Source organism: Martes martes, assembly GCF_963455335.1.
Source record: "Martes martes genome assembly, chromosome: 15".
NCBI classification, from domain to species: Eukaryota; Metazoa; Chordata; class Mammalia; order Carnivora; family Mustelidae; genus Martes; species Martes martes.
The window spans coordinates 68996428-69020888 of NC_137903.1; the positions used below are offsets into that span (position 1 = coordinate 68996428).

Here is a 24461-nt window from a genome sequence, read left to right on the forward strand (position 1 = left end):
CTCCAGAGCCCGGCTTAGACGTGTGGGTGTCACTTGGAACTCAGAATCCCTCAGTGGCTTCCAGGCATCTTCATGATAACGTTCACATTCCTCGAGATGACGTACAGGGGAATCCCCTGCCTTTCCAACTTTGTCTCCTCCTGTGCCCCCTTCTCTGGGCTGTCTGAATAGATTGTCTTCTCCATTACCCACCCCATCCGCAGTCTGCTGGGGACACTACAGTCAACTTTTGAAATCTAGCTCAGGGATCTCTTCCTCCGTGAGGCCGGCTCTGGAAGGGCCCAGTCCAGCCCAGGCAGCCCAGCTTCTCCTCTCTGTGTACCTCTCTGGCACGCACCCAGCACAGTGACTGACCTGATAGGCTCTTCGCTTCCTACATTGTGAGCTCTTTGCAGAGACTGGCTATTTCTTGTTCATTTTTATATTCCCAGGCTTGGCGCATAGTGGGCACCAGTAGTAATGAATGCATGAGTGAGTAAATGGGACGTGGAAAGGTATTGATTCTTCGTGTTAGCTAGAATCTAGGTCTCAGCGGTCAGACAAAAGAGCCAGGGCTACAGCTGGGTCAAGGAGTCTTTCTCATGGACCTTTGTATTCCCAGGGGCAGCACTGCACGTGGCATGTGCAGACCATCAATAAAATGCTACTTGAATGAATGAGTAGAGCCGGGTTTCGAAATGCCACGATAGGGCTGCATTCGGGGCGGCCACGAAACCTCGGTGGCTTAGCAGAGACCACAATAGACATTTGTTGGCCCCACAAACGTGGGGTTCCAGTGATCTCGGCTGGATTTGGCTGATTTTGACTTGGCTTATTCCCACACCTGGGGCTCAACAGGCCGTCGGCTGATCCAGGACGACGTCAGGGGGGATAAGTGTGGAGTCTGGTGACACGACGGGGACAGTCTGGCTCTGTGTGTCTCAGCCTGCATCACCCTGACCCAGGCATGTAGTCGCCACAATATCGTAAGAGCGAGAGCGAGCGAGCCTGACGCCCAAGCACTTCTCCAGTCCCTGGGTCAGGGTTGGTAACGTCGCACTGACAAAGCATTCACAAGGCCGAGCCCAGAGTGAATAGCACAGGGCACAGACGCAGGTAGGGGTGAAAAAGGGGGGCCGTTAATCAGTCCGTCTACCCCAGAAACCCAGGACTACCTGATCCCAAAGGCTGGCCTCCTCATAGTTTTTCTGTACCATTTCTGCAAATACGAGAGTGTAGAAGTACAAATATGAACCAGGCCTGGTGCCTGCCCCCAAACTCACAGGTTCATAGGGAGGCGCCAGCATGTGCAATAGACAATATTAGCTGTGTGTTACAGAGGAGAGTCGGCATATGCTGCAACAGAGACATGACAGAACAGAACGGTGGTGCCGGCAAGGGAGTGGTCCGGTTGCCTAAAAAGGCTCCTTCAAGAAGTGATATGCAGTGGGTAGGCGCACACGCCGGCGGCTTGTCGATGCGGATTCTGTCGGTCTTCTCTGGCACTGCCCCCACTCCCCGGGGGATCTTAGGCAAGCTAAACTCTCTGCACCCCGGTTTTCTCCTCTGTAAGATGGACATACTAGTGCTGTCTCGATGAGGTCTTCGTCAGGAGTCAAGGATGATATATGCAGAGCACGTGGAACTACGCCAGGCACAAAGCGTGGGCTCACCAGAGAGGGGGCCGCTGCTGTTTGAGCACCTGGTGGTGCTTTCTGGGCTGTGATGCCGAGTGCCACGTGCATGTCCTTGGGTCCCGTCGCGGTGTCTGGTTTCCCCAGAAAGGGGTCCGGTTCCACCAGTGCAGACTCAACAGGCATTTACTGAAACTGTCCCGGGCTCCAAAATTGTTTGGGCTCCTTCTTCCCAGGTCAGAATTTCTCTTTTCTCCTCCCCCAGGCATCTGCAACCCTTGAGTCAGGGGAAAGGAGACTTTCCGGGAGCTGAGAATGAAACACTCTCGCTGTCGGTATTTTCCTGTTGTGACTCTACCTTCTTTTCTTTTCTTGTCTCCAGCATGTTCGGCATGGCGTACCTCATCTGCAGCAGGGACGAGGGCTACCCGCTGCTGGGTAGGTAGTGGGCCTTGATCTTTAACCTTCTTTATCGAACCATAACAAAACACATAGAAAATACAGCAACATTACGTCTGCGTCTTACTGAACTGCCGCAGAATGAGCCTACAGCCACCCTCCAGGCAAAGCAGTCGGAAAATAGCCATCCTCCGGGAGCCCTCACAGCGCCCCAGGATGTCTACACTTGAGGTGACTCAGGCCTGTGTGGGGCGTCCCGTAAGCGAAGTTGCAAGCGTGTCATCACACGCGCCTCCTGTTAGCCGGCTTTACGCCGCAAGACTGCTCTGCGGCGGCAGGTGTAGGGCTCGTCCGTTCGTTTGCACCGCGCCTCGGCAGCCCGTCTTGTACGCAGGCCGCAGTTTGTCCTTCCGTCCTCGTGCAACGCTGCAGTGGCTTCCGGTTCTTGGTTTCTGTGGAAAACGCTGCCGTCAAGATGCTGGTACTTGTCTCTTGGTGAACACACGTGCGTGTTTCTGCTGAGCGTGTATGTCGGGGTGAAGCTGTCAGGACAATGGGCACAGCTTTGGTAGGTGATGCCAAGTAATTGTCCCAAATGGCTGTATTTGTTTAGATTCTGACTAGCAGGGTTATTATGAGAGTTCTGGTTGCTCCTTGTCCTTACCAACAACTTAGTTTTAACAGTCTCTAATTTTAATGGCTCGGCTGGGTATATCGTGGCGTCTCCTTGTGATTTCCATTCGTACGTCCCTGATACGGCTGAGCTCCTTTTTCATATGTTTGTTGGCCCTTTGGACATCATCTTTTATAAAGTGTCTGTACAGATCTTTTGCTATTTATTTTTCAATCAGGTTCTATGTTTATTATAGATCTGTTTGATTTTTTCGCATATCCTAAAAATGGGTACAGTCTCTTGCTTTCCCTGTACGTAACGTTTCCCATTCTGCAATTACGTTTCAGTTCTGTGTGTGTGTGTGTGTGTGTGTGTGTGTGTGTGTGTTTCTTAAGATTGTATTTATTTGTCTGTCAGAGAGAGAGAGCACAAGGAGAGGGAGCCGCAGAGACAGGGAGAGGGAGAAGCAGGCTTCCGGTCGAGCAGGGAGCCCAATGCGGGGCTCTATCCCAGGACCCTGGGATCATGACCTGAGCCGAAGGCAGAGGCTTAACAACCGAGCCCCCCAGGCACCCCCCAGGATATTTTATTCTGATGTAATCCAGCTTATCAGTCTTTTATAACTAGCACTTTTGTATACTATTTAGAAATTATTCTTCACCTGATAGTCATGGAAAAATTTTTTAAAGATTCTCTTCCGGAAATTTTGTTTTACCTTTTACATTTAGATTTGTGATCTAAATCTGGCAGTGGCAGTGATCTTTTTGTGACTCGTAGTGACAGGGACCCTATCATAAGAAAGCTGACTTGAGACTAGACCGCACAGGGAAGTGGACATAAACGAGGGAGGGATATACCCTCTGGGGAGAGACCCTCCTAAAGATCTGCCCGTGGGTTCTGAAGGCAGCCGTTTCTAAGAACACTTGCGATTTCCTTCCGTTAGACTTGAACATCCCTAAAAGCATCACCCTAGATTAAATCCCGGGCCCAACTGCATTAGGACCATGAGGAGGAGGCTCTGTCTCACACGGTGGGGAAATGTCAGGACAGAATCCTGATTTCAGCAGAGCCTAAAAGAATGGCTGAAGGTCGGCAGCAGGTGTTTTTCAGAGTCTGATCGCTTCTTGTAACTCCATACCCCAGACTCCCGAAGGCCGGAAAGGAGAAAGAATGCTCACTCTCCCTCCTCAGGGGCTTTACTGTGCAGCCTAGGGTATGCTACTGTGGTGGTGAGTGACGGCAAAAGGAAGTCCTAGGCCCCTCTGCAAGGCCAAGGACTCAGTGTGGCAGTCATATTAGGACACGGGGGCACAGTATACGATTTCTTCCTGATTCCGTTGGTGAGAGGCAAACATCCAGCCCACATATCTTCTCCTTGAAGCTCTAGCTGAGAAAGAGACGGTCAGAAGTTGGGACTATAGGAAGTGCCCTTCTTTTACAAGAGCTCCTGTAAATGAAATTGTGTGCTCACCAACAGCATAGATGTCAACAAAACTATAATCAAAAAAGTGTTTTTTAAGATCAAAAATACGTGCAACAGCCCCAGATCTTAGGGCTGGTTTAGCCAGAAGCGAGGTGCATGTGCTTCACATCAAGACGGTTAGACTTTAGTTTAGAATCCAGCGGGAAGACAGTCCCTAAGGTCTTACCTGTAGGGGTTCCATGCGAACAGGACACAGAGAGCTGCGAGATGCTGCTCGGCGGCTGTCTGGGCTCCGTCTTCTGAGTTACCGCACGAGCCTCGGGCCAAAGGAGAGCATGACACATCTCACAATACCGGAGAGCAGATGCGTTTTCAGAAAGGGAGTCTTTCACCCAAAAGAAGCCACAGAGTCTGCAGGCTGGTTGCCACTAAACCGTGCCCAGAAATTTATACCCCAAGTAAACACTTAGCTTCTTGGTCTAAAGCATCCAAACTTAGAGGACTGGTCCTGCTTTGCAATGGACATTAGCTCACACCTGGGGATGTGTTTACTCCAGGGACCAACCCAGCAAAGGAGGAAGATCAGCCCTGAAAGGGTCTCCGGCACTTTCTGCGAAGTTGCGCACTTCTTTGAAGCGGCAGCTCTGCCTCTCCTTGTTGACGGCCCAGGTTTCAGAGACCGCGGGCTGACGTTAAGATTTCAGCCAGGGCGTCCTGTTACACGCATTTAAATACACGTCAAGAAAATAGCCGCATCAGGTTGTAACCACGGTGACGCTTATTTTCTCCTAAGTTTTCCATATTTTTCCCACTGAGCATGTGTTAGCTTTACAATCAGAAAAAGACTATAATTTATTTGTGCTGAGAATGTAGGTTGTTCCTAAGAAAGAGCTAATCTATACACGATTTCTGACAGCAAATTGAATTTTCTTAACACTAATCATGTTTCTAGTGGCCCTGGGATAAGGATAATTTCTCATTGATAAAGAGCAAGTTTCTTTCACAGAATTAGAAATAAAAAAATACCGTATCTGTAATTGTTCAATATAGGAACCCTAACTTTAATACATTTATTTTCCCATGTAAAAACCTGCAGATTACGTCCAGTGTGTTACGGAAAACAAGAAAAAGGAAAGGAACGCAAGCTCCAGGGCCAGATAATGTTGGCTGAGCTCTGGTTGTGTCATCTAAGCAGTTGGTCACACTGAATCTTGGTTTCCTGTGCTAAAGCTAGATGGGTATTATAATGAACGTTATAAAAGTACCTGCCCCCATAGCTTGTGGGGATCAAACAAAACTGTAAAACTACACGGTTAACTGGAAAGCCCCAGAGAAAGATTTACAATGTTTAAAAGCGCACAGGGTCTCAAGAAAGGTCATGAACAATCCCATGGGGATTCCGAAAGTGTTTTTAGAAGTGGGATCGCTATGTGCTTTTTTGTGTGTTTCTAGATTATTTTATGTTGATTAGGTTTGCTCCTTTTTAAAAAAATAAAACAACAGGACGTGATAAGGAGATCAAGTACTTCATGTGTACTATGAAGGAATTTTTGGTGTCCAACTGCAGCCGCGTCCTAATGTACGAAGGGCGATCAGGATACGGAAAAAGCCAGATACTTATGGAAATTGAGTCTCTGGCCCAAGGAGAGAACCACAGGTGAGTGTCTCGCAGTGACCACTTCTTGGGAACCCAGAGAAATGTCCTTAAAGGATTCGTTTATCCTAGTGCTCCTCTCCTTTCTGTCATTTGTCCTATGTAAGCCTCCCACAACCCATCAGTTAGGGGGTGTCCTGCCCTCTGTGCTAAGTAGATAATCGATGATAAACATGTCGAACTAAGAGATGAGAAGCCGGGCTGACCCCTGGGATGCTGCTGTGACGCCAGCTGGGGCTCGGGTACCCTTCTCTGTCACCGGGTGTGCAGGTGGAGAGCGGCTGGCATGGACCTTGAGAGCAAGGTTGGGCGGGATCTACAGAACAAGCCCAGAAAGGTGTCCAGCCCGCGCCAGAGAACCGCTAGTTCAAACCACTTAGCCCTGTGAGTGGGGAGGGAGGAGGACGGGCCTCTGGATTTTCCTTTGGAAGGCAGAGCTGAGGTACTTCCCTCATACCGGTCAGCTGTCTCCGCGTAGCAGAAATGTCACGAGGGCGCTCTGGGACAGCCCGCGTGGCACTTCGCGGCAAGGGGCCGTGTGGTGTTCGGTAGCAGTGACCAGTGACGGTGACTAAGATGAGGACAGCGGGGTCTGCTTATAAACCGTACATTATCGTAAGCTGCTTTTCTCTTCCTCTGTCGCATCAAGCCCGAGAAGGGCCGGTTTGTATCTTTAACATTGCTGAGGGGAGAATTCATAACGAGGAGACACCTACTCATTCGTTTATCCCATCCCTTCCCGAGGACCTACCACGTTCCAGGAACAGCCGAGAGCTAAATTGCTTTGCTGGGGCTGCGTACACAGCACCACGACCTGGGCGGCTCGACGACCAGAAATGTACCGTCTCTGAGCTCTGGAGGCGCAGAGTCCGAGATCAAGGTGCAGGCTGGGTTGGCTCCTTCTGACGGCCGTGAGGGACGGTCTGCCCCATGGGTTCTTCCCAGCTTCCGGGGGCTGGCAAATGTTGGTGCTCCTCGAGCTGAAGTAGCATCACCCAGTCTCTGCCTTTATCCTTACATGGTGTTCTCCCTGTGCCTTGTCTGTGTTCTCATAAAAGCCCTAGTGATTTTGGATTAGGGGCCCCTCTACACCAGCGTGACCTCAGCTTAATTTACATAATTCCATCCATAGTGACCCTGTTCCAAGATCACTCGGAAGGTCACCTTCCGAGGTACCGGGAGCTAAGACTCCAACACATGAAATTGGGGGGGACATGGGTCACCCCATGACAAGCGTCAATGCCCCAAAGATGAGGAACATCCGATCCCCACCCTCAAAGAGCTCTCACGGAAGAGAAGGAGAGAGCGAGAATGAAAATAGGTTGCGGTGAGGACGGTGACAGAAGTGTGCTAGCGACGACGGGGAACCTATGACAGAGAGGGCTCCGGGACGCAGAGGGATGAGGGACGGTGTCAGCTTCCAGACAGTTGAGGAAATTGCTGTTGTAGCAGCTGAACAGGAGGAGCCAGAGCTTTCCTTCAGCCTTGATCATTTTCACGAAATGTATTTAAGCGCTCTCTTCGGCTTCTTGGTTTTCTCACGAACAGGACCATTGCTATCGCGTTGACTAAGATCGGCTTCCATCAGAATTTCTATACCATCCAGATACTCATGGCCAACGTTCTGGGTCTGGATACCTGTAAACATTATAAAGAACGACAGACCAACCTTCAAAATAAAGTGAAGACTCTGCTGAACGAGAAGTTCCACTGTCTCCTGAACGACATCTTCCACGTCCAGGCGAGTGGCGGGAGTGGCCTCCGCAGCGGAGAGACGTGGGTGGCGGCAGCGGCTGCGGCCTGAGGTCGGGCGCCTTAGCGTCTCTTGGCCGTGGATCGTCTTTTCCTTTTCTCGTGTGGAGGGTCTGGGTGATGAGGAAGGGGCTCCCAACCCTCCCTGAGTGAGCTCCCACCTTCCCGAGACACTGCAGCTCCCTACAAATACCGCGGATCCGGGATTCGTCTTCCCTCACCTTCCCACCAGAGCGCGCCTGTGCTAGCCGAGGCCAGGCACGGAGTCCCTGCGCTCCCGCAGGTGACTGCCAGGGCCGAGACAGAGTATGTCCCAGCACGTCCTGCATCTGTTAGGTTCAGTGACCTAGGGGAGCACAGCTGGAAGGAAAAGTTATGAACCGTCTAGCACATGAGGCTTATGAAGCTTTGAAGGCCCAGAATGGTAAAGTGATTTGCCTCAAGTCACACAGCTAGAAACTCCTTTTGCTTTTTCCCAGACTCAAGGTTCTCCTAATTCTTTATGCAGTTCCCTATTTCACGAGAGGTTTCCAAGATGACCACCTTAAAAAAGCAAAAGCAGTTGGAAGCCTTGTTTCTGAAGATCTTGGAGCAAGTAAGAGCCGCAACCCCACGCAAGCGATGGGGTGGGGCGGGAAAACGGGAGGTGGCCCGAGGGGTTCAGAGCTTTCAAGTGTGTGAAAGCTCCTCCTCCCAGACCTCAGGTCCAGAGTGTGTCAGAATCTAGCCGAGCTGGAACGAGTTCCTTTAACATTACTCCTGGGGGTCAGCCTCTTCTTCTTTTTTTTTTTTAATTTTAAAGATTTATTTTATTTATTTATTTGACAGACAGATCACAAGCAGGCAGAGAGGCAGGCAGAGAGAGGGGGAAGGAAGCAGGCTCCCCGCTGAGCAAGGAGCCCGATGCGGGGCCCGATCCCAGGACCCAGAGATCATGACCCGAGCCGAAGGCAGCAGCTTGACCCTCTGAGCCACCCAGGCGCCCCGGGTCAGCCTCTTCTTAAAACCAGCCCTCTTTCCTTCTCCCTCGGCTTGAGATCAGAGGGAGATCCACGTGGTTTGTAGGTAGGCTCCATCGTCAGACTACCCGTATCTGAACCCTTAGGCCTATCGCTTGCTGCCTGGGTAACCTAGAGCAAGTGACTTAACTTGTCTGTGCTTTTGTTTGGTCACCCATAAAAGAGGAAATAGTAGTGCCTGGCTCACAGCGTTGTGTAAAACACTTACAACAGTGCCTCTTCGGGACGCCTGGTGGCTCAGTTGTTAAGCGTCTCCCTTCGGCTCAGGTCATGATCCCAGGGTCCTGGGATTGAGCCCTGTGTCCTGCGTTGGGCCCCCTTCTCACGGGGAAGCCTGTTCTCCCTCTCCCACTCCCCCTGCTTGTGTTCCTTCTATCGCTGTGTCTCTGCCAAATAAAATCTTTAAAAAGAAAAAAAAAGTAACGCTAACCTCCCCATTAATCAAAATGTCCTCAAGGTCAGTGAAGAGTAAATCTCTGGTGACAGAATGGGGCCCGACGAGTAGGCTCGTTGAGTTCATGTAACCAAACAGGGTATGATACTTTATAATGATTGTCTTACGAAATCTGAATGTTTCAAGTAGCCTTTGGTGCTTTCGTTTGTAAAGACACAGAGGGGGAGAACGGGTTAACCAACTGTGTTCCCAGAAGGAGCCAAGAGAAAGGAAGAGCTGTGGGGAGCCCCGAGAGTGGGGAGGTCTTCTCCACGGGACTCCTGCTCTGTCGAGACCATGTGAACTCTTACTTTGTTCAATGCCGTATCCCCAGCTCTGTGCACCCCTGATGGGTGCATAACAAATGGTCAACGCGTGAGTGAATAGTGCAGACCTGCGAGGGAAAGGTAGCCGGCCAGCTTAGTCTCCCTCAGCCCTGCGCACGGAGCGCCCAGCCCAGTCGGTACCCAGTTAGTGTGTGTTGGATACATACACGTCGGTTGAGCAAATGTCCACCAGATAAACACAAGAGATCTTCTTCGTTTGCCAGTAGATTAAAATGACGTGTGTGGGAAACTTATCAGTTCTTTTTTTTTTTTTAAGATTTTATTTATTTGAGAGAGAGAGAGTGCACAAGCCAAGGGAGAAGGCAGAAGGAGAAGCAGACTCCCTGCCCAGTAGAGCGCCCAACGCGGTACTCGATCCCAGGATCCTGGGATCATGACCCCAGCCAAAGGCAGATGCTCAACCGACTGAGCCCCCAGGTGCCCCGCATATCAGTTCTTCTAATGTAGTGGGTACTTTCACTTGGCTACAACCCCATTTACCCTACAAAATTTGTATTATATTCACACAAGGTTTTGACAAAGTAAGAATCCATTCCAGCCAGCTCTGTCTAAATTGCCACAAATTCCAAGATAGTAGGCTCTAAATTAGCACAGATTTGTTGGAAAGATTTTAATTTAGCACCCCATAAGGACCATGTGTCCCTGGGGGACTATGAAATCCATGATGGGATGAACCTGGAGCTTTATTACCAATAGAGCAGAATTCCTTTCCCCTGCTGTACCCTGCCATGCCGTCCCCTCCCTTCTACTCCTCCTGCCCCCTCCCCTCCTCTCCCTCCTCACCCCCACACTGATATGGACTTGTTTTTAAAAACTCATGTTAACAAAATCTTAGAAGTTGAAAAAAAAGTGCATACACATGCATACCCATACATGACCGGGTTTTTTAAATTTTTGAATAAAAATCCGAAGTCCTCCAGCGTTTTTCTGTTTCTCCATTTTGTCCAGACAGTGAAAGAGGAAAGGATTATTTTCATCATCGATGAGGGCCAGTTTATTGACTCAGCCTCCTGGGCCTTTATGGAGAAGCTTATCCGGACGGTTCCTATCTTCATCATCATGTCCCTGTCTCCCTTCACGGACGCGCCCTGCGCCGCGGCCCGCACCATAATGATGAACAGGAACACCACCTACGTGACCCTCGGGGCCGTGCAGCCTAAGGACATCCGCAACAAGGTCTGCCTGGACCTCAACGTCAGGTGCATCCCCAAAGAACTGGACACGTGGGTATCCTGTTTCTCTCCGGAGGTCTTCTCACCCGTGTCCATTCCCCAGATCCAGACTCCATCACAATTCTTTTTTTTTTAATTTTTTTATTTTAATAAACATATAATATATTTTTATCCCCAGGGGTACAGGTCTGTGAATCGTCAGGTTTACACGTTTCACAGCACTCATCATAGCCCATACCCTCCCCAATGTCCATTTCCCCACCACCCTCTCCCGTCCCCCCTACCCCCAGCAACCCTCAGTCTGTTTTTTGAGATTGAGTCTTTTATGGTTTGTCTCCCTCCCAATCCCATCTTTTCATTTTTTCTTTTCCTACCTCCCCCCAACCCCCCACATCGCATCTCCACTTCCTCATATCAGGGAGATCATATGATAGTTGTCTTTCTCCGATTGACTTACTTCTCTAAGCATGATACCCTCTAGTTCCATCCACGTCGTCGCAAATGGCAAGATTTCATGTCTTTTGCTGGCTGCATAGTATTCCATTGTGTATATATACCACATCTTCTTTATCCATTCATCTGTTGATGGACATCTAGGCTCTTTCCACAGTTTGGCTATTGTGGACATTGCTGCTATAAACATTCGGGTGCACGTGCCCCTTCGGAGCACCACGTTTGTATCTTTAGGATATATACCCAGGAGTGCAATTGCTGGGTCATAGGGTAGCTCTATTTTCAGTTTTTTGAGGAACCTCCACACTGTTTTCCAGAGTGGTTGCACCAGCTTGCAATCCCACCAACAGTGTAGGAGGGTTCCCCTCTCTCCGCATCCTCGCCAGCATCTGTCATTTCTTGACTTGTTAATTTTAGCCATTCTGACTGGTGTGAGGTGGTATCTCATTGTGGTTTTGATTTGTATTTCCCTGATGCCGAGTGATGTGGAGCATTTTTTCATGTGTCTGTTGGCCATCTGGATGTCTTCTTTGCAGAAATGTCTGTTCATGTCCTCTGCCCATTTCTTGACTGGATTATTTGTTCTTTGGGTGTTGAGTTTGATAAGCTCTTTATAGATTTTGGATGCTAGCCCTTTATCTGATATGTCGTTTGCAAATATCTTCTCCCATTCTGTCAGTTGTCTTTTGGTTTTGTTAACTGTTTCCTTTGCTGTGCAAAAGCTTTTGATCTTGATGAAATCCCAATAGTTCATTTTTGCCCTTGCTTCTGTTGCCTTTGGCGATGTTCCTAGGAAGAAGTTGCTGTGGTTGAGGTCAAAGAGGTTGCTGCCTGCATTCTCCTCAAGGATTTTGATGGATTCCTTTCTCACATTGAGGTCCTTCATCCATTTTGAGTCTATTTTCATGTGTGGTGTAAGGAAACAGTCCAATTTCATTTTTCTGCATGGGGCTGTCCAATTTTCCCAGCACCATTTGTTGAAGAGGCTGTCTTTTTTCCATTGGACATTCCTTCCTGCTTTGTCGAAGATTAGTTGACCATAGAGTTGAGGGTCTATTTCTGGGCTCTCTATTCTGTTCCATTGATCTGTGTGTCTGTTTTTGTGCCAGTACCATACTGTCTTGATGATGACAGCTTTGTAATAGAGCTTGAAGTCTGGAATTGTGATGCCACCGACTTTGGCTTTCTTCTTCAATATTCCTTTGGCTATTCGAGGTCTTTTCTGGTTCCATATAAATTTTAGGATTATTTGTTCTATTTCTTTAAAAAAAGTGGATGGGATTTTGATAGGGATTGCATTAAAAGTGTAGATTGCTTTAGGTAGAATAGACATTTTCACAATATTTGTTCTTCCAATCCATGAGCATGGAATATTTTTCCATTTCTTTGTGTCTTCCTCAATTTCTTTCATGAGTACTTTATAGTTTTCTGAGTATAGATTCTTTGCCTCTTTGGTTAGATTTATTCCTAGGTATCTTATGGTTTTGGGTGCGATTGTAAATGGGACTGACTCCTCAATTTCTCTTTCTTCTGTCTTGTTGTTAGTGTAAAGAAATGCAACTGATTTCTGTGCATTGACTTTATATCCTGACACTTTACTGAATTCCTGTACAAGTTCTAGCAGTTTTGGAGTGGAGCCTTTTGGGTTTTCCACATATAGTATCATATCATCTGCAAAGAGTGATAGTTTGACTTCTTCTTGCCAATTCAGATGCCTTTAATTTCTTTTTGTTGTCTGATTGCTGAGGCTAGGACTTCTAGTACTATGTTGAACAGCAGTGGTGATAATGGACATCCCTGCCGTGTTCCTGACCTTAGCGGAAAAGCTTTCAGTTTTTCTCCATTGAGAATGATATTTGCGGTGGGTTTTTCATAGATGGCTTTGATGATATTGAGGTATGTGCCCTCTATCCCTACACTTTGAAGAGTTTTAATCAGGAAGGGATGCCGCACTTTGCCAAATGCTTTTACAGCATCTATTGAGAGTATCATATGGTTCTTATTCTTTCTTTTATTAATGTATTGTATCACATTGATGGATTTGCGGATGTGGAACCAACCTTGCAGCCCTGGAATAAATCCCACTTGGTCGTGGTGAATAATCCTTTTAATGTACTGTTGGATCCTATTGGCCAGTATTTTGGTGAGAATTTTCGCATCTGTGTTCATCAAGGATATTGGTCTGTAATTCTCTTTTTTTGGTGGGATCCTTGTCTGGTTTTGGGGTCAAGGTGATGCTGGCCTCATAAAATGAATTTGGAAGTTTTCCTTCTGTTTCTATTTTTCTATTTTCCTTTTCTATGTTCTATTTTCCATTTCTATTTTCCTTCCATTTCTATTTTTTCAGGAGAATAGGAATTAATTCTTCTTTAAATGTTTGGTAGAATTCCTCTGGGAAGCCGTCTGGTCCTGGACTTTTGTTTGTTTGGAGATTTTTGATGACCGTTTCAATCTCCTTACTGGTTATGGGTCTGTTCAGGTTTCCTATTTCTTCCTGGTTCAGTTGTGGTAGTTTATATGTCTCTAGAAATGTATCCATTTCTTCCAGATTGTCAAATTTGTTGGCGTAGAGTTGCTCATAGTATGTTCTTATAATTGTTTAGATTTCTTTGGTGCTGGCTGTGATCTCTCCTCTTTCATTCATGATTTTATTTATTTGCGTCCTTTCTCTTTTCTTTTTGATAAATCTGGCCAGGGGTTTGTCAATTTTATTAATTCTTTCAAAGAACCAGCTCCTAGTTTTGTTGATTTGTTCTATTGTTTTTTTAGTCTCTATTTCATTGATTTCTGCTCTGATCTTTATGATTCCTCTTCTCCTGCTGGACTTGGGCTTTCTTTGTTGTTCTTTCTCCAGCTCCTTTAGGTGTAGGGTTAGGTTGTGTATTTGAGACCTTTCTTGTTTCTTGAGAAAGGCTTGCACCGCTATATATTTTCCTCTCAGGACTGCCTTTGTTGTGTCCCACAGATTTTGAACCTTTGTGTTTTCATTATCATTTGTTTCCATGATTTTTTTCAATTCTTCTTTAATTTCCTGGGTGACCCATTCATTTTTTAGAAGGATGCTGTTTAGTCTCCATGTATTTGTGTTCTTTCCAAATTTCCTCTTGTGATTGAGTTCTAGCTTCAGAGCATTGTGGTCTCTAAACATGCAGGGAATGATCCCAATCTTTTGGTACTGGTTGAGACCTGATTTATGACCCAGGATGTGGTCTATTCTGGAGAATGTTCCATGTGCACTAGAGAAGAATGTATATTCTGTTGCTTTGGGCTGGAATGTTCTGAATAGATCTGTGATGTCCATCTGGTCCAGTGTGTCATTTAAGGCCTTAATTTCCTTGTTGATCTTTTGCTTAGATGATCTGTCCATTTCAGTGAGGGTGTTAGTGTTAGTGTTAAAGTCAGTGTTAAAGTCCCCTGCTATTATTGTATTACTGTCGATGTATTTCTTTGATTTTGTTATTAATTGGTTTATATAGTTGGCTGCTCCCATGTTAGGGGCATAGATATTTAAGATTGTTAGGTCTTCTTGTTGGACAGACCTTTTGGGTATGATATAGTGTCCTTCCTCATCTCTTATTATAGTCTTTGGCTTAAAATCTAATTGATCTGATATAAGGATTGCCACCCCAGCTTTCTTCGGATGTCCATTAGCATGGTACATTGTTTTCCACCCCCTCACTTTAAATCTAGAGGTGTCTTCGGGTCTAAAATGAGTTTCTTGTAGACAGCATATTGATGGGTTTTGTTTTTTTATCCATTCTGATACCCTGTGTCTTTTGATTCGGGCATTTAGCCCATTAACATTCAGGGTAACTATGGAGAGATATGAATTTAGTGCCATTGTATTGCCTGTAAGGTGACTGTTACTGTATATTGTCTCTGGTTCTTTCTGATCTACTACTTTTAGGGTCTCTCTTTGCTTAGAGGACCCCTTTCAATATTTCCTGTAGAGCTGGTTTGGTGTTTGCAAATTCTTTCAGCTTTTGTTTGTCCTGGAAGCTCTTTAGCTCTCCTTCTATTTTCAATGATAGCCTAGCCAGATATTGGCTGCATGTTTTTCTCATTTAGTGCTCTGAATATACCATGCCAGTTCTTTCTGGCCTGCCAGGTCTCTGTGGATAGGTCTGCTGCCATTCTAATGTTTTTACCCTTGTATGTTACCGACTTCTTTTCCCCGGCTGCTTTCAGGATTTTCTCTTTGTCGCTAAGACTTGTAAATTTTACTATCAGGTGACGAGGTGTGGACCTATTTTTATTGATTTTGAGGGGCATTCTTAGTATCTCCTGGATTTTGATGTTTGTTCCCTTTGCCATATTAGGGAAATTCTCTCCAATAATTCTCTCCAATATACCTTCTGCTCCCCTCTCTCTTTCTTCTTCTGGAATCCCAATTATTCTAATGTTGTGTCGTCTTATGGTGTCGCTTATCTCTCGAATTCTCTCTTCGTGGTCCAGTATTTGTCTCTCTTTTGCTCAGCTTCTTTATTCTCTGTCATTTGGTCTTCTATGTCACTAATTCTTTCTTCTGCCTCATTTATCCTAGCAGTGAGAGATTCTATTTTTGATTGTACCTCATTAATAGCTTTTTTGATTTCAACTTGGTTAGATTTTAGTTCTTTTATTTCTCCAGAAAGGGCTTTTATCTCTCCGGAGAGGGTTTCTCTAATATCTTCTATGCCTTTTTCGAGCCCGGCTAGAAACTTGAGAATTGTCATTCTGAACTCTAGATCTGTATGTTACCAATGTCCGTATTGATTAGGTCTCCAATCTTCGGTACGGCCTCTTGTTCTTTTTTTTGAGGTGAGTTTTTCTGCCTTGTCATTTTGTCCAGTTAAGATGTGCTTTCTCCTGCTGTGGAATTCCGCTGTTCTTGGTGACTGAAGTTGGTCTTGGCTGGGTTTCTTGTTGATCTTCTGGGGGAGGGGCCTGTTGTAGTGATTCTCAAGTGTCTTTGCCGCAGGCAGAATTGCACCGCCCTTGCCAGGGGCCGGGCTAAGTCATCCGCTCGGGTTCGCTTTCGGGAGCTTTTGTTCCCTGAGCGCTTTCCGTAGAGTCCGGAGGACGGGAATGAAGATGGCGGCCTCCCAATCTCAAGCCCGGAGGAGCCGAGAGCTCGGGGTCCCGCTCCTCAGTGCGCTCTCGGAGCAAAGCGCCCAACCGCCCCGCCTCCCTGGCCTGCGGTCGCGCCTCGAGGAAAGCAGTCAATTGCTGGAGCCTGGAGAAAAGCGCCGGGTCGCTTCCGTCTCCGTGGCCCCCGGCCGCGCTCCGAGCCCACCCAGCCTGCGACCGGCACAAGGTAACCCGGGCTGAGAGCTCACCCCTCGGCTCTGTCACTGTAGCCGGCTTCCCCGCTCTAATACCTGCGAGCTCTGCGGCACTCAGACACCCCCAGTCCTTCCGTGACCCCGCGGGACCTGGGGTTATGCTGACCCCGCCTGGGTTTCCCCCCACTTTAGCCTCTGGAGCGATGTCTCCCAGTGGAGCCGACTTTTAAAAGTCCCGGTTTTGTGCTCCGTCGCTCCGCCGCTTGCCGGGTGCCGGCCCCTCCCCCCGGGGTCTATCTTCCCGTCGCTTTGGATTCACTTCTCCGCAGGTCCTACCTTTCAGAAAGTGATCGATTTTCTGTTTCTGGGATTGTTGCTCTTCTTCTCTTCGATTTCCCGTTGGATTTGTAGGTGTTCACAATGGTTAGATAAGCTGTCTAGCTGACCTCCTGCTACCCGATGTCGTCTCAGCTGCTACTTCTCCGCCATCTTGACTCCTCCATCTGTCTCCATCACAATTCTTGAGACACACCTGAAGGTGCCTATTAAAGCATTTCCGCTGATCCTACCTTTCAAAGGAGCCGTCTGTCGAGGTTGATCTGATGGACCGTGCTGCCCTTTTCCAGGTTGGGGCAGGTCACACCTTCTCTGGCTTCGCTAGTGACATTAGTTTTGTCTCTCTTCATCATGCTGGGTATGGGCATGCTCTGTTTCATCAACAGTGACAGAGGGTGTTTTCATGGGCACAACGGTTGCCACAAAAGGCCAACTGGTAAGCTTGAAAGACACAACCTGCGATGAAGCAAGGTCTCGCTCGGGTCTCAGCACCGTAGGCCGGAATCACTGTTTGTCTGTGGCAGGTGCCGAAGGCGGGCTCTTTCCGCCACTGCTCTCTGAGCTTCTCGGGGACTGCCCTGCTGGGGTCCAGACAGTGGTCACCTTAACAACACGGCCACTTACAACCCACCTTGGTATCTGCATCCATTCTTTCTAATGAGTTGGCTTCACAGCTTGCTTTGCTTTTGCTTGATGTCTGGGTCAAAGTCTCACTTAAAGTAACTCCAGGCATGAATCCGGCTCTTTGCCTGTCGCTCGTTCTCTCTCTCTCTCTCTCTCTCTCTGAATGTGTACATTTTGTGTGTATGTGTCCATGGATGTGTGCATTTACCTTTTGATCTAGCAACCCAATTCTAGGAATCTATCTCAAAGATATATTAACAAAACTATAGGGCGCCTGGGTGGCTCAGTGGGTTAAGCCGCTGCCTTTGGCTCAGGTCATGATCTCAGAGTCCTGGGATCAAGTCCCGCATCAGGCTCTCTGCTCGGCAGGGAGCCTGCTTCCCTCTCTCTCTCTGCCTCTGCCTGCCTCTGTCTACTGGGATCTCTCTCTGTCAAATAAATAATAAATAAAATCTTTAAAAAAAAAAAAACTATAAAGAGACATGTGGACAAAGTTTTATCGAAGCATTGTTTGTGTTAGCAGAAGACTGAAAACAACCCAGAAGTCCATCTCTAAGAGGATCGGGGGAATAAAACAGGATACATGCACACCATGGAGAACTACATAGCATTAAAAAGAATGAGAAGATCTACTGATAGGGAGGGAGGGGCAGGATATATTCTTTTTTTTTTTTTTTACTTTTTTTTTTTTAAGATTTTATTTATTTATTCAACAGAGACAGTGAGAGAGGGAACACAAGCAGGGGAGTGGGAGAGGGAGAAGCAGGCTCCCCGCTGGGCAGGGGGCCCGATGCCGGGCTCAATCCCAGCTCCCTGGGACCATGACTCGAGCCGAAGGCAGACACTTAACGACTGAGCTGCCCAGGGCGCCCTGGGCAGGATATATTCTTGAGTGAAAAAACAAGGTGTAGCAGAACATGCAGTCGGGGTGACAAGTTGTCTTTTAGGTAAGAAAGAGTGAAATACATCTGTGTGCTTTTTTTGTATCTTTAAAAACAAACATTGAGGGGCGCCTGGGTGGCTCAGTGGGTTAAAGCCTCTGCCTTCGGCTCGGGTCATGATCCCGGGGTCCTGGGATCGAGCCCCACATCGGGCTCTCTGCTCGGCAGGGTGCCTGCTTCCTCCTCTCTCTCTGCCTGCCTCGCTGCCTACTTGTGATCTGTCTGTCAAATAAATAAATAAAATCTTTAAAAAAAAAAAAATAAAAAAAATAAAAAAAATAAAAATAAAAACAAACATTGAGAAGATAAGCCACAAACTAACTGACATGGTTATTTATAAGGCGATCAAGGGAGGCAACACTGATTATATAGATTATCTTTGAATAAATGTATTGCTTTATTCAAATGCTTTGAAATGCTTTGAAGAAATGTAAATGTAATTTTTTTAAAAAATGAAAGAAAGAGGGGAAAAAGCAACCCTAAAAAAGGAAAGCAAGTGGAAACAAATAGAGGATACAATGATTTTCAAATAAGGAGTTATTTTCACATAGTTAGATTAGAGTCAAATATTTTTCCTTCCTTGGAGATGGTTGTTTGGTGTAAACAGGTCGCCGTGTTTCCACCGCAGGTACCTGGTGGAGGGAAGCTGTGGGATCCCGTTTTACTGTGAAGAACTGCTGAAGAACCTTGACCATCACAGGGTACTCGTTTTCCAACCCATGGAGTCTGAGGAAAAGACCAATATGACCTGGAACAACCTGTTCAGTGAGTCCCCGGGGTTGAGGCTCCTGCAGGGCGGGCAGGGGCTTTTCCATAGACGACATCCTACAGGGTCAGGAGGTTTGGGGAGCTGAGGGGTGCTGGAGCCGGTATCCCATATCCGAGGTGGCGAGAGAAGGTGACGGTACTGGTGGGAGAACGTGTGCCTCGGGAAAGTACACGGGCGAACACGGGGGCACCCGAGAGCCAGTAACACTGAAGCGGGAGTTCCACGTTCAGTGAGGGGAGAAGTCTCCCGGACGTTCTTCGGCCGGTTGTGATTAAGATGGGGGTGAAGGAACTCAAATCCTTTTTCAGGTGTTTGGTGATATCTAACTGCGGTTCTAATTTGCTTCTCCCTAATTGCTAATGATGTTGAATATCTTTTCATGTTTTTTTTTTTTTTAACCATCTCTGCATCTTCTTTGGTAACTTTTTCTTCATGCATTTTGCCCATTTTCTAATTGTATTGTTTGGGTTTTTTGTTGTTTTTTTTTAAATGTTGAGTTCTGAGAGTTTCTAATCTATGTAGATACGGGTCCTTTGTCAGATGAGGGTTTGCAAATATTTTCTCTCAGTAGCTTGTTTTCATTCTCACCAAAGGGTTTTATTTATTTATTTTTAAAGATTTTATTTATTTATTTGACAGAGAGAGATCACAAGTAGGCATAGAGGCAGGCAGAGAGAGAGAGAGGGAAGCAGGCTCCCTGCTGAGCAGAGAGACCAATGCGGGACTCGATCCCAGGACCCTGAGATCATGACCTGAGCCGAAGGCAGTGGCTTAACCCACTGAGCCACCCAGGCACCCTCACCAAAGGGTTTTAAATTTGACAAAATTCAATTATCAATTTTTCCTTTGATGAGTCATGTTAAATCCAAATTTTTTTTCTTTTAAGGTTTATGTGTTTATTTCAGAGAGGGAGAGAGGGCACAAGTAGGGGGGAGCAGCAGAGGCAGAGGGAGAAGTGGGCTCCCCGCGGAGCAGGGGGCCCGATTCGGGGCTCCATCCCAGGGCCCCGGGATCATGACCCGCGCCGAAGGCAGATGCTTAACCAACGGAGCCCCCCAGGCCCAAATCCAAGAACTCTGTTCATCCCTAGACAGACAAAGGTCAAAGGTTCCTCCTCGGTTGTCCTTTTCCTTGCAGGTGTTACATCTCACATTTGGTTTGTGATCCATTCTGAGTTAATTTTCGTGTAAAGTGTGACACTTAGATTGAGGCCCTTCTCCTCCCCTTCCTACCCCCAACGCGTGTCCACCTGTCCCGGCACCATCGGTCACATGGCTCTGTCTTCTTCCTTGACGTGCTTTGGCACCATTGTCTAAAGTCAGCTGGCCGTGTCTGTGTGGGTGGGTTTTGGTTTCCTGTTTTGTTCCATTGATCTGTGTGTCTATCCCTTCGCCAATACCATTCAGTTTTGATTACTATAGTTTCTAGTTTTGAAACTGTGGGAACGGATTCCTCCTCATTTCAAAATTGTTTTAGCTATTCTGGTTCCTTTGCCTTTCCATATGAATTTTAGAATAATCTTGTCTGGGGGGCACCTAGGTGGCTCAGTCGGTTGAGGGTCCAGCTCTTGGTTTCAGCTCAGGTCATGATCTCAGGGTCATGAGATCGAGCCCTGAGTCAGCTCTGCTCTCAGTGGGGAGTCTGCTTGGATTCTGTCCCTCTCCCCCACTCCCTCAAATAAATAAACTTTTAGAATAATCTTGTCTGTATCTATAAAAAATCTTTGGGGGATTTTTTTTTTAAGATTGTATTTATTTATTTGACAGACAGAGATCACAAGTAGGCAGAGAGGCAGGCAGAGAGAGAGGAGGAAGCAGGCTCCCCGCTGAGCAGAGAGCCCGATGCGGGGCTCGATCCCGGGACGCCAAGATCATGACTGAGCTGAAGGCAGAGGCTTAACCCACTGAGCCACCCAGGGGCCCCGGATTTTTTTTTTTTTTTTTAAAGATCTGTTTGTTTATTTTAGAGAGAGGCAGTGAACTGGGGAAGGGGCAGAAGCAGAGAGAGAATCTGGAAGCAGACCCCTTGCTGAGTGTGGAGTGTGGAGCCAGATGTGGGGTTCAGTCCCAGGACCCTGAGATCATGACCGGAGCCGAAACCGCGTTGGCTGTTTAACCAACTGAGCCACCCAGGTGCCACCTTGGAGGGGTTTTGATAGGAATTTCAATATATATGCATTACATCGTATATCAATTTGGGACAAATTGACATCTTTTCCTTTTTTTTTTTTTTTTGGAAGATTTTACTTATTTATGTTACTCATGCCTTCTCTCTCCCTAATGTATAAATAAAATCTTTAAAAGAAAAAAAGGAAAATTTTAAAACTAGGGAGGTTTTGGTTGCAAACAGTGTGAATGCACCACATGCCACTGAACTCTAAACATTAAGATGGTTAACTGTATGTGAATTTCACCTAAATTTTTAAAAAAACCAACTACTATACACAGTACAGGATCCTAGACTGGGTCCTATATTGGAAGAAAAAAAAAACAAACAAACGCCGAAGGACATTATTGCATCACTCGACAAAATTGGAAAATGGACAGTAAATTCCTATTTCATTGTGAAATATTCTGAAACTGAAAACTGTGCTCCAGTTGTGTAAGAGGATCTCGTTCTTGGGAAATACCGAGTAAAGCATTTGGGGTAAAGGAGCATGAATTGTTCAACTGGCGTCAAATGCTTCAGGGAAATGCGTGCAGACCGAGAAAACGAAGGCTGTGGCGCGTGAGGCAAAACGTTCACAACAGGCGAGTCTGAACGAAGGGAACACGGTCTTATTCTCACAACTTTTGGTTAAGTCTGAAACTTCCCAAATGAAAAGGTTTTTTAAAAGCACCTGACATTCAGTGGCTCACGATGGAACGCCGCCTCCCAGCGGGGACCGGGCAGCGCCCCCGGCCCTGAGGACCCGCGTGGCCGCCTCCGCGCGCGGGCTGCGCGCCTGGCACTTCCCGGGCCGGGGCTCGGCCCTGCTCCCTTCCGCTCCAGACCGCGGTGCCCCTCCTCGGGCGCCCCCCGGAGGGCTCCCTCCCCGCAGCCCGGGTGTGGCCCGCGACCTTCCGGCCTCGCCTCCGCCTGTCCGCGGAAGCCCCCCCCCCCCGCCCCGGCCCGACCCCCCCCCGCCGAGCGTCTCTGTCACCGGGTTTATTCCCGGCCTAAACCGAGTCACACCGTGACCTTAGCCTCCGCATTTATGTGTCTGTCGTCCTCGTCTCTCTGCCACTGTTGCCAGTCGGGCCCCGCGCCGCGGGACGTCTCCGCCCCGGGAGCTCCGACCGCAGAAGGACGCCCAGGGCCGCGGGGCGCTCGGCTGGCGCTGGCGAGGGGCCGGACGCTGCGGGTCCCGGACGGGGCCGGGGAGAACGGGAACGAGCGCGGACCACGTCGAGCCCGGAGCCCCACTCGCCCGCCCCGGCACGCGCGTGCACACGCGCGCGGGGCCCCTTTTGGGGTGCCGCCCCCTGCCTCGGCCTCCCCCATGCTCAGGGAGACTGCGGTCCCGTCCCCCGGCGCAGCGCTCCGACCAGGCGGTCCCGCGGGCCTCCGCCGCCGCCGACGCGCTGCAAGCCCCGCCCTGGGCCCTCTTCGGGGCGCGCGTCCTTCTCCCCGCGTCTCCTCCGTCCCCAGCGTCCGCGGGCGTCTGCGCGCGGCGTCCCCCACCGCAGCCGCGCGCTCCTCTCCGGTGGCCCGTCGGACGGTCTTCCGGACCCGCTCGCCCCTCGGACGCCACCCGCCGGGCCCCCGAGGCGGCGCCGCCCTCCCCGCCGCACCTCCTCCCGCGTCTGCCCGCTCGGTTCTTGGCCACGCGCCGTCAGCTGCGTCCCCGCCGGGCTCGGACCCGGCCCCTCGCTGTGCCGCGCGGGACCCCCACGTGCGACCCGCCGTCTCGTGGTCACGCTCCGTCGATGCGCGCTTGCGCAGTGTCCCCTGCCGCATCCGCGCCCAGGGCCGCCTTCCGAGAAGCGGCTGGTGGCCGACTCCTCCCCCTGCCCAGACACCTGCGCCGCCCCGGGCGTGTCAAGTCTGACTTGATGGTGCGACGTCCAGCGCCCTCCGCGCTCCGCTCCCGAACCGGGTCCCCAGCGCACGTGCCCTGGAGGGGCGCCCGCGCCCCACGCGCTGGAGCCCGCGGCCCGGTCGCCTCGCGTTCCCCTCACGCGCAGGGCGTCTGCGGCGTCTGTGCCCTGCCCTGGTCGGCCCTCGCTCGTGCGCTTGGGAAACTTCATCCTTCCACGCCATCGCGCTAGGTCCTCCTCCATGAGGCCGGTCGGAGTCCACGAGGACGGAGCCGCGTCTCCTCTCCGGGCTCCCAGCTCCCTGCGCTTTGCGTTCTAGCCCCTGCGTCCCGCGGGCGCATGACCGGTCACGCCCGTGTCTCTAAGACACCGAGCTCCTCGGGGTGGGAAGCGGGCACCGCTCGCGTCTGTCGCCCGCCCCGGCCATACGGCGCGCTGGGGGTCCTCCCTCTTGGCGACCCTGGGCTCATCTCCAGGCGGCGCCCCTCGCGCGGCGCGTTTCGCCTGGCCGTGCAGCTCCGTGCACACACCTCTCCGGGAGATGAGGAGCGGAGCCGCGCTCGCCTTCACGTTCCCACGCCCCAGCCCGCGGCGCTCCGCGAGTGGCTGCAGGAGTAACGGAGTGATGCACTGTGAGCCCCAGGACACGCAGTGACCAGGCGAGTGGGCGCGCCAGCCTCACCGCTTTAAATATCTCGTTCCGATCTCCGTGTTGTAGGTGGAGTACCGTCTCCCACAGAGCGCGTTTGCATCCGAGTGTGGGCACCTGAATGTGCACACAGGTGTACGTTAGTGTGTACTGCAAGATACGCCCTGATAACCTTTGAATCAAACTTCTCTTAAACTGCGTACAGTACAGAAGACTTCTAATAGTGATTCCCAGTGCTTTTGGGGGTGGGGGGCAGAACGTTTTGAGTACATTTAGGTTGTCTTATATGAGTTTACTTAAAACATTACTCCAAAATACCGGATGAAGGGCGCCTGGGTGGCTCAGTGGGTTGAGGCCTCTGCCTTCAGCTCAGGTCATCATCCCAGGGTCCTGGGATCGAGCCCCGCATCGCATCGGGCTCCTTGCTCCGCGGGGAGCCTGCTTTCAGCTCTGCCTGCAGCTCTCCCTGCTTGTGCTCTCTTGCTCTCTCTCTCTGTCTCTTTCTCTGACAAATAAATAAAATCTTTAAGACCCACCTTGAAGTTAATTGCGAAATCGAGATAATGACAGGACAATAACTCTCACGTGTTCTTCCTTTTCACCTCCCTACAGATAATTTTAGTAGGCCAACTGAGGAATTAAAAATATTTACTCCTAATTATGAGGAGGGAAGTGAAGAAGTCTGTACCCTCGCCAGTGGTGTCAGATTGAAAAACTTGTCCGCGCCAGCATCATTAAAAGGTAAAGAAAATCGGACCCGGTGTTCCGGGACCTCCCCTCCCCTTCTCCTTTCTCTAGGGTGGCGGTTGGAGAGGGAGAGAGGGATAGGAACAGACTGGGGCGGCTGTCCGGGTTGTGTCGCCCCAGACGGTCGGATCTCCTTGGAAGGCTTAGCTTTTCTACCTCTGGCCTGGAGCACCTGCTCCCCCGGGGCACGTTCTGGAATCTGATTTGAACAGAGTTTATGAGACTGCGTAAACG

At 49.2% G+C, this 24461-nt stretch overlaps 1 protein-coding gene across 1 annotated transcript in view; it reads left to right on the forward strand.

Annotated features, from left to right (window-relative positions):
- ADCY10 (adenylate cyclase 10) overlaps positions 1–24461 on the forward strand; it is a gene marked incomplete at its 5' end in the record, with an annotated part of 70058 nt that overhangs the window by 17283 nt on the left and 28314 nt on the right. The window contains 7 exons of the mRNA XM_080824355.1: positions 1996–2051; positions 5552–5705; positions 7251–7443; positions 7963–8049; positions 10202–10476; positions 18672–18808; positions 24093–24221. Of these exons, the coding sequence (XP_080680481.1) occupies positions 1996–2051; positions 5552–5705; positions 7251–7443; positions 7963–8049; positions 10202–10476; positions 18672–18808; positions 24093–24221 (1031 nt within the window). The remainder of the gene's footprint in view (positions 1–1995; positions 2052–5551; positions 5706–7250; positions 7444–7962; positions 8050–10201; positions 10477–18671; positions 18809–24092; positions 24222–24461) is intronic.